The sequence below is a fragment of the Sturnus vulgaris genome, chromosome 1 (assembly GCF_052056855.1).
Source record: "Sturnus vulgaris isolate bStuVul1 chromosome 1, bStuVul1.hap1, whole genome shotgun sequence".
NCBI lineage: Eukaryota > Metazoa > Chordata > Aves > Passeriformes > Sturnidae > Sturnus > Sturnus vulgaris.
Genome location: NC_142243.1, coordinates 130804456 through 130819199, shown reverse-complemented (window position 1 = coordinate 130819199; position 14744 = coordinate 130804456). Strand labels below are relative to the sequence as shown.

The 14744-nt window shown below is 34.6% G+C and overlaps 1 protein-coding gene across 1 annotated transcript in view; it reads left to right on the top strand.

Moving 5' to 3' along the window:
• Positions 1-14744, top strand: part of MMP16 (matrix metallopeptidase 16) — a 172663-nt gene that overhangs the window by 116513 nt on the left and 41406 nt on the right. The window contains exons 5-6 of the mRNA XM_014870751.2: positions 2462-2623; positions 5597-5814. Coding sequence (XP_014726237.1) covers positions 2462-2623; positions 5597-5814 — 380 coding nt within the window. The remainder of the gene's footprint in view (positions 1-2461; positions 2624-5596; positions 5815-14744) is intronic.

The following is a 14744-nucleotide window of genomic DNA, read 5'->3' as shown; positions in this document are numbered from 1 at the left end:
TTTCATCTACTGATAATGGTAGAATAAATACTCTTAATTCAAAACTATATTGAAATAATTCAGTTAATAATGTGGCCAACTTGTTATTGCATTTTTTAATAGAAGAGATAATATTCTTAATTAGAATGTGGAAAGCATGGGCATAAGAGGGAAATTTGTTTTCAGAAGGTCTGAAAAGCAAAAGGAGGTTGCTGGTTAATTATTCAAGTTAATACCAGGGAAAGAAATTTTGCATTCTAATAAACCTAGTTTAGAACTTTCACAAAACTCAGAAAAGAATTGAAAAATAATATGAGACTTTTCATCATAGTCTGAAAGCTGTAGTACATGCTCTTCTGTCTTTCCATCTTAAACCTATGATTATTTAAAACTGCATTAATTATTCCATTATAAGTGCAGAATGAAAACCTTTACAAAGTTCCTTCTGTGCATCACTTCCTATGCTGATGTTAGCTACGGAGGCTGTGCATTATTCATATGAGATGATGTCAAGATCATCTTTGTCTGCATATAGAAGGCCAGCTTCAGATATCAGGAGCATTTGTCACGAGGACAGTTGGGCTTATCAAACCTATTGAAACAGCACATTGAGATTCTGCTTTACTATAAAAAGAGCTGCATCTAAGAAAAATATTGTCAGAAAACATTTTATCTGGAAACCACATAATTATAAATGATAGGATAAACTTCTCATTTCTGAAAGCACATTATGTCACATTAATTTTTGAAAGATGTTATTTTTTTGCACAGTTATATTGAATAAAAGATCAAGACCATTTAGTTGTCATATTTTCAAATTAAAAATCAGAAGTTATGAGAAGACTTTGTGAACTAAGCATATAGTTTTACTTGTGTCTGTTTTCATGATTTCATTCAAAAATTTATTTTACAGACATCAGCATGGCTTCATACATTATGAAGGCATCTAGTGTTTCCTCTTTCATATGTACTTTGGATGAAGTTTATTTTTTTTGTGTCAACAAGAGGAAATGCTTGAAAAATTGAAATACTGTCAACTATGTCCTCAAAGTTCTGTAATGTATATACATGTAATTTTGTTGCTGATACAACTTAATATTATTACTACTGACATTTTAAAAGTACTTCCAGATCAAGTTCCAGCAGTGGAAAATAACTGTCCATCCCCAAAGAATCTACAGAATATAGTTTAAGTGCTAAAGTTGAACATTTTTTTTTGTATTCACAACCAATATATGACTAATAGGCCAAAGCACAGGCCTTTTATTATTTATACTTCTCTTTCAACAAGAAACTACTTGCTATAGGTGACACCAGCTTCACATGAGTTCAGCATTTAAACATTAGATGGCCAGCACAAGCTGCTGATCTGGAGTGCTTCTCTTGTCAGCGGGACAGGATCACACTTCTGGAGGATAGCTCTTCCCATCTCTAGATGGTGAAATGAGCCACATTCTGGATGTGACCCTATTCAGAAAACTGGAATCTTTCTCCTGATCCAAAACACTTTTCCAAAGTCTCATTTTGTGACAGATTAAGTACAACAGAATCTGTATGAAAGGCTCATAGAAATATATGCAGAACGAAATCTTAGATGAGCAAAAATAGACAAAATTAGTACCATAGAAGTCCAGCTCTGAAACTTTTATTTTTGGAAAAGATTCCATTGGCTTTGATTTGTGTTTGCTTCAGAAGAGTGCCATAATTCTACTGCCAAATCTTCCAGTTGTGTCTAATGTTCAGTAATAAAGAATTTAAAGATACTTTTGAGAAGAGAATATAACAAAAACATTAAACTGGTCTATAGCATGAGTGCATGGTTTTGGGGTTTTTTCTTTAGTCCTACAAAAACTAAAAAAGCTCTAATACTTAAATAAAAAACTACAGTTATTTCAAGGAATTACACAGTGGGATATATTAGGACATCTATTTTCTTCTTTAGGATTTCAGTTACAGTGATTAAGAAATGGACAACATCTACATATAATCAGTAGGGGTCTGATTACAAGTGTTTGGATGACTAAGTGCTCTGTGGGGTTTGTCCTAAATAGGTAGTCTTCAGTTTGTGAAGTTTACCAAACAAAGCCAAGATATTTTCCTATTGGAACTATGTCTTGATTAAAGCATTTTTAGTTGGGTTCATGGCAACATCCAGTCATAAATTACACAAAAGCCTAGACACGAGCTATGACACTTGAACCCTACAGTTACCATGTGTATCAATTTAAAAGGTTTATATTTATGATGACTGTAAGATTATATATTATAGCATAATAGTTTTCTTGTTAGAGAAAAGAAACAGGAGAAATCTGCCTTTTCTGTCACATTATCCTTGATATCCTCGTGATCCATTAATTACTACTCATTACTTTGTGAAACTCAAATGCAGTAAAAACATCTTGCAAGTGCAGAGTCTTCCGTGTGTTATTTTTTTTTACAGGCTTTGTGGATTCAAAGGTCTTTTTCCTTTCTCTCTTCACAGGAAACGATCTCTTTCTAGTTGCGGTGCATGAACTCGGACATGCTCTGGGCTTGGAGCACTCTAATGACCCCACTGCAATCATGGCTCCATTTTACCAATATATGGAAACTGACAACTTCAAACTACCTAATGACGATTTACAGGGCATCCAGAAGATATATGGTAGGTCGTGTTCTCATCAGACAGCACAAGCTTTTTGGTTTAGAACACCTTTGAGGTCCTCCTGTCCATATCACCTCCCCAAAGAGTTCATTAGTCTGGACTTCACCGCTTGTTATGCCAGAGTCTCTGTGTGAGTAAAACATCCAAAGAGTTTGAGGATGCTCTTACTTTGTTCCTCACTGTCCACAGCTTATATTCAAATTTGCACTCATCTGGAATAGTAATTTTAAATTGCTAAAAAAATGTTTTAAAAATGCATAAAGAAAATTAATGCAAAATTATTCCAGACTATGAAAATATTAAGAAATGCAGACCTTTAATGAGATTATTTACATGTGTCCAAACTCATGTAACTGGATGAATTGATTGCTTCTCAGTATATCAGTTTTAATACAGAAAATTTCCCTCAAAATCTGAGGTCCTGAAAACACCCTTTCTTATGATAAATATTACAAATTGATCTCAAAATAATGTTGTCACCAGTCCCTACAGAGGTAAAGAAGGGACAATTTCTTTAAAATATGTTATTTAGGATTTTTATGGTCTGATATAAAATAGATGTGTTGCAATTAAAGTCTACATTTAACAAGGCAATTAAATTTTTTTTAAAAATCAAAACAATAACTTAAGTGTGGTTATGGGTTGAATGTAAAATTAACTCCGATATTAATCTCTCTTAAATTTCCAAAGACATAGCTTTAGTTTTGTTTTTAATGTCTTTGATTCTATTGGTATATGCTAAGTGATCTCTTTTATTTTCTTTAAAGATATATTTTATTTTTAGAATTGAAAATTCTGTCATGTCTCTGTGTTAATGTTCTGTATCCAGTGCATATAATTTGATATTGCCTTGCTTAATATTCCTTAATTAAATTTTCATTGGATTGAATTATATACTCCCAGTTTTTCCTGTGTAAAGTTTGTTGTGTTTATGTTGAATATTGTGAGAGCCATTCCTTCTTTATCTTTCCTACCAGAAAGGACTACTGTGGTCATGAAGAATTACTGTACTGCTAACTAGAAATCTGCAGACTCCATGGTGTAATAGCAACAAGAATTTAAAAATATGATATTCACAAGCACAAATATATATTTTCATAAAGCATAAATAGCAATTTCAAAATGATTGGGTGATCAAGTTTTGTTTGGTTGGGTTTTTTTCCTGTGTGATTAGCTGGAAGGAGGGTTGTTTCTCATGACCTCATAAGTTGGTAGTCTAGACTTAAGGGCTAGACAAGAATACTTTGCTGAAAACTAGCTGCTAAGCTCGAACAGCTGTGGGCTATACTTTAAGAGAAATGTGTTACCCCTGGGAAGTAATATCTGACATCACCACCAAATGGCATAAAAAAACTTTGATTTGGGGTTAAAAACTTTCCAACACGAGCTACTGCAAGCTGATTCCTTTGCTCCCTTTAAAATCAAGATGTGATCTGGAATCATATGCCTCAATAAAAATGTCACACCTATTAAAATAATTACTTTGGTCTGCAGTATTCCTTGAAATACTGTTATTAACTGTAAATTATAAATGTCACAAGTATTAAAATTGTGAATGAAATAAATGCCTTATCAAAATGCTTGACAACCATTTGGCGAGTTTAAGATTTCCTTACATAATCCATCTCTTTCTTTATAAAGTATGTGGTTTCTTTGTTAAATTCTCAGAAATTTAAATGTCATTTGTGCAGTTTTAGATTTGTCTTACTGTTCAAATGTGTTTCTGAAGGTGATCATGCAAACTATTTATCTTTTAAAGTCAAAGTGAATATCTGTTTAAATGATTTGGAGAGAGGCCAAAGTAGAATGAGCAAAAATTGAAACATTCATCTTGTTTCCAGACATCTTACTGATGCAAGTGAATCTTCTTATCTTTATTTTTATGAAAAATAAATGTTGCTGATATGTGTAGAGAGGGGAAGGCATTTTCAGTACACTCATTTCAAGTTGCTCAGTATGCCATTATGGTTATGATCAGTATCTGTCTGGCATGGGCAGACAGTATCATGTCTTGCAGGTAGAGAAATTATGAGTGGGATAGTAATTTTATAAAACTCTGTATATTTTCACAACTAATATATTTGAATTAAGAAAAATGTTTTAAGACTGCTCTATGGAGTTTTAATTTTTCACTTGAAGAAAATATGCGAATCATGGCAGGGGATGATGGGGTAGTGTGTTCTATACGTACCTAGGATTTGAGGTCCAGTTTTAGGAGCTCCTGTACTTACCAAGGGACACTGGATAAAGCTGAGAATGTCCTGTCTCTAATGTATATGACATTACTTGATCTAAAAATTTGGTCAGTAGGAAGTAGCAGGTATTCAACATATATGCCTGTGTGAATTGATGATTATAGATTAAAATTATAGGTTGGAAATATATTGACTGATGATGATCTTATAAGGAACAAGTTTTTTTTTTCCCATTTATTTGAAAATAATTCTGAAAATAAAAATGATTCTGCTATAAGAGCTCTTACTCAGTTGGCAAATAATTTGCTTTGAACTACTTCTCATCTGAAACGATTGTTTCAAAGCATCCTTTGGTTTTATTGGACTGTTGTTCCAAAAAGGAAGATTTTGGATAATGAAAACTAAATTATTTTCCTTGGTTTTGGTAGTCATTCTTTATACCCTTTATAACCAGTGCCTGGTTGGTAATTGGAATAGGCACCCCAAGGAAGTGGTCACAGCACCAGCCTGACAGAGTTCAAGAAGCATTTGGACAATGCTCTCAGGCACATGGTGTGACTACTGGGGAGAGCTAAAAGCTGGATTCAGTGATCCTAATGGATCCCTTTCAACTCAGCATATTCTGTGATTCTATGATTTAATAGCATCAGAAAGGTATGCTAGGCCACTTTTTCATTCCCCTTTCACAGCCGAGTTTGTACAGCTTACAGCTGGTTTTTGTTGTGTATGTTTCTTTTGGTGGGTTTGTATATTACATCCAGCTGCTGTATTTTTAAAGGTCCACCTGACAGGATACCACCACCAACCAGACCTCTGCCAACAGTGCCCCCACATCGTTCAGTCCCTCCAGCAGACCCACGAAAGAATGACAGGCAACCTAAACCTCCCCGGCCACCCACTGGTGACAAACCTTCCTATCCCGGAGCCAAGCCTAACATCTGTGATGGGAACTTCAACACTCTGGCTATTCTTCGCAGGGAAATGTTTGTTTTTAAGGTAGGAGGCTGTGAATTCTTCAATGTTACATCAAATGTCTACATTTCTCTTTTTTTTTTTATAAAGCAAACTCTCATTCATCATGACTCTACATTCCCAGCCTGCTCACAGTTAGAAAGTTCAAGAAAAAAATTTAAAAATAAACATACACATTGCTTAAACATCTAGCAGGGGACTGCTGTAATATTCTATTTTAAGAAAATACCCATGTCAGCAGAAACTGTAATGCCTCAAAATGTAGGGTAAATAAATGTTGCATGTTATGGAAAGATAAAAAGTGTAAATCAATTAATGAATAATAGGGATGCTTTTGTTGGGAATGCCACATGTCAATACACAGTACATACTGTGTCTTCAGCACTTGTTCTTTTCATTTTCATGGAACTATAATTTTAACTTTACAATTAGATCTGTCATTTATAAAGAAAGTTTGTCTTTGTGTTGTGGTTGCATTGAAGCCACAATATCTTACTAAAGGTCTTTGCCACAAAATTCTTACTGCAAATGTGTCATTATTTATTTTCATTCATCTTCTTGCTCTGAGCTGAAAATGTGCTGTATATACAACAAACTGAAATAAACAAACTGAACTGAAAGGCAGTCTTTTAATAGAAGCACTTTGCTAAGGCTCACGGACATCAAAGGTATTTTTAGGAAGATGATCTGCAATATGGTTTCCAGAAGGCATTGAATGTTGAAGAAAAAATACAGAATCATTATTGCTCAGTCTCAAACCAATTTGCTGACAGGTAATGTTGCGCAAAAAATTCAGAAACAAGCAACAAGATAATCTGTTTTTTTGAAGTATTAACGTGTCAAATTTGCTTAAGCAATGGGAAGTGTGAAATCTTTGTTTTGTAAATGTATGATAGGATCCTTTTTATCTTCAGTATTATAGGTAGAGAAGAAGGGCCTTTCATGTGACTAGATAAGAGTTTTCTCATCAGCACTAGTGTAAGTGCAAGGGAAAGGCAATATATTTGTCCCAAAACATGAAGCTCCCAGCTCAATTTTATTGTTCCTTCTGATAGGACTCATTTCTCCCTTGTGTGTTTTCTTTTTATATAACCTATTTTACCAGATAAATCTTATTAGCAATGCTACCCAGGCTTTCACTTTCCTTAGCATATCTAAAAAAACATGTACAAATAGCTTTACATGAATTCATTCAAAAATATTGAGCTACCTTCACAATCCAATGGACAGGAAATATTTTTCCCATAAACAGCTAAGGATTTTTGCAGCCTGGGGCTGTCAGCCCATTCCATTTGAATAGATGGTCTATGGTGAAATACTGGGAGGTCCTGAACCATCAGTCTTTTATGACTAAAACTCAAAGGTTGAGGAAGAACCTAATTTTCTAACTTGACATTAAACAGGATATTAAAATACCTACTTCAATCTCATGTCATCCACCTCAAGAGCAATAGAACATATTCTCATTTAGTTTAGACATAAATCAATAAACTGAGAAATGCTGTTCCACTAATACAAAATTTCCTGTCTAGGCAAGCCTGTGTTCCTGGATAAATATATTCACCGCCATTAATAATCACTCTTATCTGGTCTGATTAAAAACAAATTAAGTTTCCTTCAAAAATGTTTACTGCTTATTGCTTTAACACCACATATTTACAGTAAAGTGTGTATGCTTGCTAGTGTGCAGATTGCATTTATGTTCCAAAATTAAAATTCCTTTCATGATCATTCCAATGAGGAAATATGATAAAAGTCTCTCAGAGAAAAATGACCAGTAACAGAATGCTTACAGATTTCATATATAGGGTGAGGTCACTGCAATCATAAAAGCAATGTGCTAGGACTGGAAGTAAGAAGTCACCTTTGTTGACATTAATTTCTTTAGGGTCCCACAGTTTCCCTGTTCTCCTCAGGATGCCTAGGAACATAACAACATAGCCTGCCTTGGGTTAGCATGCTAAGCAATGGAATTTGCCTAAGTAGAGAGAATTTGACTTGGTAGAATGAGTGTCTTTGAATGCTTGAATTAGTGAGCCTTAAGTCTCTTGTTTGTGCAGTAATTTGCTAGTGAAGATTTTTGTCTGCTAAAGGATTTTTATTAACTGAGATATTTTGAGGGGGAGCAGGGGATGATGTATAGGGGGGACTATAAAAGGGGCAGAAAAGGGGAAGAGTTAGAAAAGTCAACTTTGCAGAATCCTGGAATATGGGACATGTTGTAAGGAAAAGCTCAGCATCTCTGAATGTAGCAGAAAAAAAGCAGGAATTAAGTCTTAGGAGGTGTAAGCAGAAATAGGGACTGAACATAGGGAAATCACCCAGCAAAGGAGGAAACCAAGCTGGAGGTTCTGTGATCTGTCACAACAAAAATAACCCAAACCTCTTTCTCCTTGCCCCTTAATGATACTGCAAGGGAAGACTGGGAGGGCATGAGTGATGGGCTGAGAGCCAAGTACAGAAAGGTGGAGAACAGGGGATTGATGACAGTACTGTACCAGGTGGAAACAATTAAAGAAGAATTATGACCTTCATTGGAAGAATTAATGCTGGATAGTTCCCAGATGAGTTAAATGAATAATGTTGGAGGCTAATCAAATTAAATCCTTTTCTTTCTTTGTCTTTATCCAGAGGTCTGCAATTATTGTGTAGTGGCAGATTTTACTGCCGCCTGAATGGAATGTATGCCATGTACCGATTTCAAATTGAAAATAGCCAGTTTTTTTTTTCTCATAGGCAAGTCTCAAAATCAGGAGCTCAGTTTGTTTAAATAATCCTTGAAATTGCTTGGGAACCTAGCCACACAGTTGAAGAATTTGAGCACTTTTGAATAATTAAATTCTAATTTAAGCATAAAACTGAAGCATGAAATCTAACACGTTGAGACAGACTGTGGATTTTCATAGTAAATGACAAACATGATTAATTCCAAGATTGTTTTCTCTTGGCTGTTGAGATATTAGGTATACTTAAGCGCATCAGAATCTTAGAAACAATTTCTATGTTCAGTCAAATTAATGACTTTGTCTGTGGTTTTAAGACTATCTGGCATTCTCAAATGGATATATCCAGAGTAAAACTGAATAGAACTAAATGTAAAGAGAAAATGCGGTTTACACTTATCCATCTGTTTTTATTGCTTTACCATCACTTTGACAAAGTATAATCCTAGAAACACTTGATAAAAATTGTAGGGTCATAGAGATGAAAAACAGGGGAACTGTTATTGATCTAACATAAATATTAAACACAAAAGTTAAGCAATCAACTGACTAAAGATTCTCCAATGGTCACCAAATAAAATTATAATTTTGCAGATCAACTTTTCTTTGTAGGAATGATTGGATTTTAAAGAAAAGATAATTATTTTACGCCAAATATACATGTCACTGATACATAAATGTATTGTCCCAAGAGTATTTCTTCCAGAATTCTTTAATTTAGATGCCCTTAAAATGTCCCTGCCAGCTGTAAGGTTTGGGGACACAGTGTGCTATGCAACGAAAATGTTGGTTAAATTCAGTACATTGTAACTATTGGTTTCAGTTGTCATCAGCTGATAAATACTGATGTTATTAGATTCATACTTGAATTAGTACAAGGAACTATCAGGGCAGAAGAATTTCTATGTCAAAATTCATGTGTGCCAAGTTTTTATCTTTGGAGAGCTTCTTAGCTTCTGTATTTATACTCAATGCAATTAGTATTTTGCTGTCACACTCTTTTCCAATCTTTTCTTCTGTTTAGTTAGAAGTCCTCTGGGACACAGAAAAATGGCTGAAAATGGTGAAAAAGAAAGATCTTCCTTTTCTGGGCAAGCTATGCAAAGTGTTATGACACTGTCTGCCTTTACTGAAAATCCTCTCTGCCATTGTGTGTGGCAATATGTGGTATCCAACAATGTCTTATTAACATCTCTTGAGAGTACCTCCAGGGCTAGTGCATCATGAAAATAAACCCTATTGTCTAAAGGCTGCAGAAAAGATCTATTAGTGAAGAAGTCTGCAGCATATACTTCCACTTTCTTCCTGTGTCCTGTGCAATTCACACTTTGTTCCACGGCAACAAAATTACCTGCAGCTCTTCTTGTGTGACTGCTGTCATTTTCCTTTTCCTTTACATTTTTTGCTGTCTCACAGTTTTTAAAAAATCCTGCTTTCTTGAGCAAATTGCATTTAGAAAAGCAAGCATATATGGAATTTGTCCTTCACAAGCATCAAATTAGAGGGACAAGTTACTGTTTTTTTTTAATGTGACACAGATTTTTGTTTCACAGAAGAACATTTCATTGAGGTTGCACTGGTCCTTTGTTTAATGCTAAACCCCTAGGAAACAAATTAATGGATCCTATATGATCTCTAATGGTTTTAGTATTCATGTTGGAAAAGTTAACTCCTTGAACAACAGCATTTTTAAACTACTCTCATAAACTGTGGCATTTGTTGAAATGTAGCTTAAGTATTAGAAAAAGATTTTTTTCTGGCAGACAAATAGCATTTACAGCTCAGAGAAATGTCTTCCAAACATTGCAGATGGTAGAATATGGAACCAGTTTGAGGAAGGCCTTAATGGGCTGTAGTAACTTCTCCACAACTTGCAGAAATTTGTTTTCTGACTATTCATTTGCTAAGAACTATTGTAAAAACATTTATGACATGCCAAACAAGCCAAGGCAATTAGGCTGTAATTGCTCCTTGGCATTAGTTTAGACTGCAATTGCTTTCATACGTAACAGTATAGGTTCCATTTAATATCCCTCCTAGAACTGTGTATTTATATAGAGTATGCCTTTAAACACTAAAGAAAAAAAATCTGTTTCTTTATATGAAATAAACACATGAGAAACTTTTAAAATATTTTAGCATTGGCTATTTAATCTAATTGAAAAATCAGTGAGACAGCGGGAAAATACTTCTAATAAAAGCAGAGGCAAAGAAACAGCTATAGTATGAGACTTGATTTTGCTGTATTTGAAAGCAGACTTTTTTCAGAGCTCTTGTGGTCTGTTTGTGTAGCTGGTTTTTGTCATGTCATGCTGTGGGTGTCTGAGCTGTCAACTGCTGCCTGGGAAAGTTCAGCAGAGGATCCTGAGGAAATAGACACTTTGTGATCTGCGAGGGAAAACCACTTAACATCTTAGCTATAAAAGAATAGGAACAGTAGTTCAGAAGTAGCTAAGTCTGCAGAGAGCAGATTCCTTTTCCCCTATTTTTTGTATCATGTTAGGAAGAACAAATTGATGGAATTTGCCAATTTTGAACTAATCAGGGAAGGAGAGCTACTTTTATTCAGATGGTTCAGTTTATATGTTGAAAAGGAGGGAGAAAACTAGTGAAAACTCAGTGGGTATTTCAATGTATCATAATATACCAAGCTAACTGGAAATGTACAGCATGGTTGTTTTATGAAAGAAAACCAAATTGTAGGATGTCAAGGAGGATAAAAGCAGGGACATGCTGGGATGTTGAAAAATCATAGCTTATCTGTTTTTGATAATTGAATACTTTCACTGACAGATGTAAAAATATTCTCCAAAAATATTACCTCAGCCTTTCAATCTGCTTCTAAGCTAGGAAAGGTTTCTAGCTAACACATTTCACAGGCTTAAAATGGGAAGTACAGTCTGTTCCTTACAGTGTGGAAAGTGGGTAGCATATTCCATCCAGCTGCAGAGCAATTTAGACAAGAATGTAATCACCTGGGTAATAATTGTACTGGAATATTTCTGTTTAAAATCCTTCTACTGTCTCTCCTTTTAAAAAGTTGTCTTGAACTTTATTACACCATTTGAAAGATGACAGTCCAGTCATAGCAATACTTATTATCTAGCACCTACACACATATCTCTGTATATATATATATATGTATATATACATATATATATATATGTAAATTTTATGTATGAAAAATTCTTAAAAAATCATAACTCTATTTTTAGAGCTCATAACTCTATTTTTAGAGCTTTATTTACAAAGGTATCAATATAATTGATAAACATCTTATTGAAACATACAAGCAACTTGAACTGATTAATAGTCTATACTATCTGCCTAGTAAAATTCCCATTAGTCATGTAGTAGTCCATTAAGAAGTATAACCTTACCAGGATGTATGACTCAGTATCTTCCACAGGGCTTTAGATTTGCCAGGAGAGGGAGTACTGTTTTTTTTTCAAAAGGCTGTGTTTTCATTGGCAAACTGTGGTGTAAAAGGATTTAATCAGTAGTAGAGCAGATGGTACTGAGTTCCTCTCATGTCCATCATATGTGCTTTGCTTTCAATTAGATACAGTTTGTCCTCTGAGGCCAAACAGTTGCACAGTACATGTGGTTCAGTTTTCAGAAGGTTAGCTAACCCTTAGACACTGGTGTCTTTGACTGTGCACCTCATGAGAGTGCACCACAAAAATGTTTCATCTAATGGTGGGTGTTACAATCTTGTTGATATCTAATTGCTCACACCATCTGGACCCTAATAAACCTTCACATGCAAAATATATTATTATTTCTTCTCATACAACCTTTTTTCATGTAACAATTGTATCTGTTGCTTGACTACCTCCGTGCTACAAGTTTGCATTGCAATATAGTTAATGAAGATGAGGTAGATTTAACAGCTCAAGGCATTGCCTTGAACTTGAAAACTAAAATTATGAATTTTATTTTCCCTGAGAGAAAAGAAAGACAGATGATTTGTTTAATTTCAATTTAAGCAGGAGGAAAAAGAATTGTCCCTACTGTAACTTTTTGTAGCAACAGAAATATGAGCACTAAAAAATCATAGCCTCCCAAAATGTTTCTCTCCCTTATTTTCCCCACTTAACTCCAAAAGAAAGTTTCAAGTATTTCTACGTACACCCCTAAAACCCCTAGAGGTCCTTTCCAATCTCAACCATTCTGTGATTCTGTGAATGTGCTAAAATTTCACTGTTTCACCCACTCACTTCGCAGTAGCATTTGCTCCATCTCCTTTGGAATATGACTGTCAGAGGCAATAGCTAGTGAGATTTGGTCAGGAGGCTGTTTTGTGATGTCTTCATTCCAGCTCAGAAAAGCAGACCAGGCAGAGGAGATTGGGGTGTGTAGCAGTTGCTCACAAACATGAACAAGAGAAGTGCAGGGGAGGGAATGTCCACCCTTTCTGTCTGTGTGAGATGGATGCTCTGCTGCCTCCTTCCCCTGGGTCAGCTTTCAGAGGAAATCATCCTCCTTCCTGGGGTCAGGCTCTGAGCTAAAATGCTTTATTCAAAGGCTGACTTGATTCTGCCTCATTGAAACCCTCACCATCCTGTAGTGAGCCATTAATACCCTCAAGGTGCACTCCCTAACCCAGAGTCCTCACAGATAAAAAGGAGCACTTCAGACTCTTCCAGGGTTTTCACAAAGAGTTGGACAGTCTAACAGGAATACTGGAGTGAATTGTGTGAATTATTATATAAATGTGGTAGCAGGCTTTGGGACAATGTTTAAAAACTGTGGGCAGTTAAATGTGAATCTAAATAAATTCTTATTTCTGATTTAGTTTTAATCTAATAAATACTGAAGAATATGATACTAAATATTTGCAAACCATTGGCCACAATTCAAAGAATTAGTCATTCTTTAGAAGCATTTTTAAAGTAGAGTGGAACTGGGGGAATCTGAAGGTGCTTGCTTTATGCAAAAGAATAGAGTGGGTCAAATTTTTATGTATTCTTAGAAAAGTATTTGTAAGTCGACTAAAAAAGTTAGAATTGTTACTTTTTCTCACTCCAAAAAAATTAATCCCCCAACAAACAATAGTGTGCTTATATGTTGTTACTTGCACATTTAGAAATGCTATTTTTATTAGTTGTTGGAAATAACTGTTCCTTTTTTTCCTGCCCATATGACAAGAGTTTCTTCTAAAATCTATTTGTTCATTAAAAACTGTTTTCAATCACAAGTTTTATATACTAGCAAATGTAAGGAATACTGAACAATTATGGTTCTGCATAACACTATTAAAAACCAAAAAGACGTTAAAAATGCAGATAAAAAAATGCATGTGAAAATGCATCTAATCTAGTAAATTTATTTCTTATGCATAACTCAACAATAGACAGAGAATCTCAGTGGGGAAAGTAAATGCCCTCAATGAACATTATCACTTGAGAAAGGACTAATGATGTCAATTCAAGTGGAAAGATGTAATCCTGGGGATTCTTCCCCTCACAATTACAATATTTGTGTCCTAAAGTCAGAGAATCCTGTGGCCCTATTAATTTTTCACTTGTTATTTTAATACAGTAAAAATTAACAACAGAAAATTTTAACTAAATTCTAGTGTGCAAAACGTATTTAATTTTGTAGAACTTGTCTGTTCTCAGAGGCTCAGTGTTTGGGTGTATTGATTAAAAATATTTCATTGGCAAGAGAACAGAAAAAAGCATTATTGACAAAAAATAATTGCAAAAACTCACAGCAAGGGATAATCTAAAATTACATGGAGGCATATCTTCAATTTTGTGCCACCAGCAAGTGTTATCTTGTAATATTAACAATACATTTTAATTGAGGCTACATCCTAATGGAATCAAAGGGAGTAATTGCAGAAACACTTCAAGCACAAGGCTTAATTAAAATTTCTCGTTGTATAAAATTGTGGCCTTTCAACTAATTTAGGTAAACGTTTTGGAAAACAATTTGAATGGTGTGTAATGTAAGCTTTTTCAAGCAGTGGTATTATTTCCTTATACTTTCTTAATCTTCATTTACAGCCAAAACTTTGTATTCTAGCAGAATTTGTATATTTTTAATTTCTTTGATTTTTTTTGTCCCTTTCAAGGGGTTGAAGGTCCACAATATAAAAGTTTGGCAGGGATTTAAATGCAAATAAACTAATATCATTTGTTCCTCTGAATTAGGCATTTCCTGTGCAAAACACTGCACTAATAAACAGTTGAGATCTTAAATAATGTAAAACACAGTATGTTT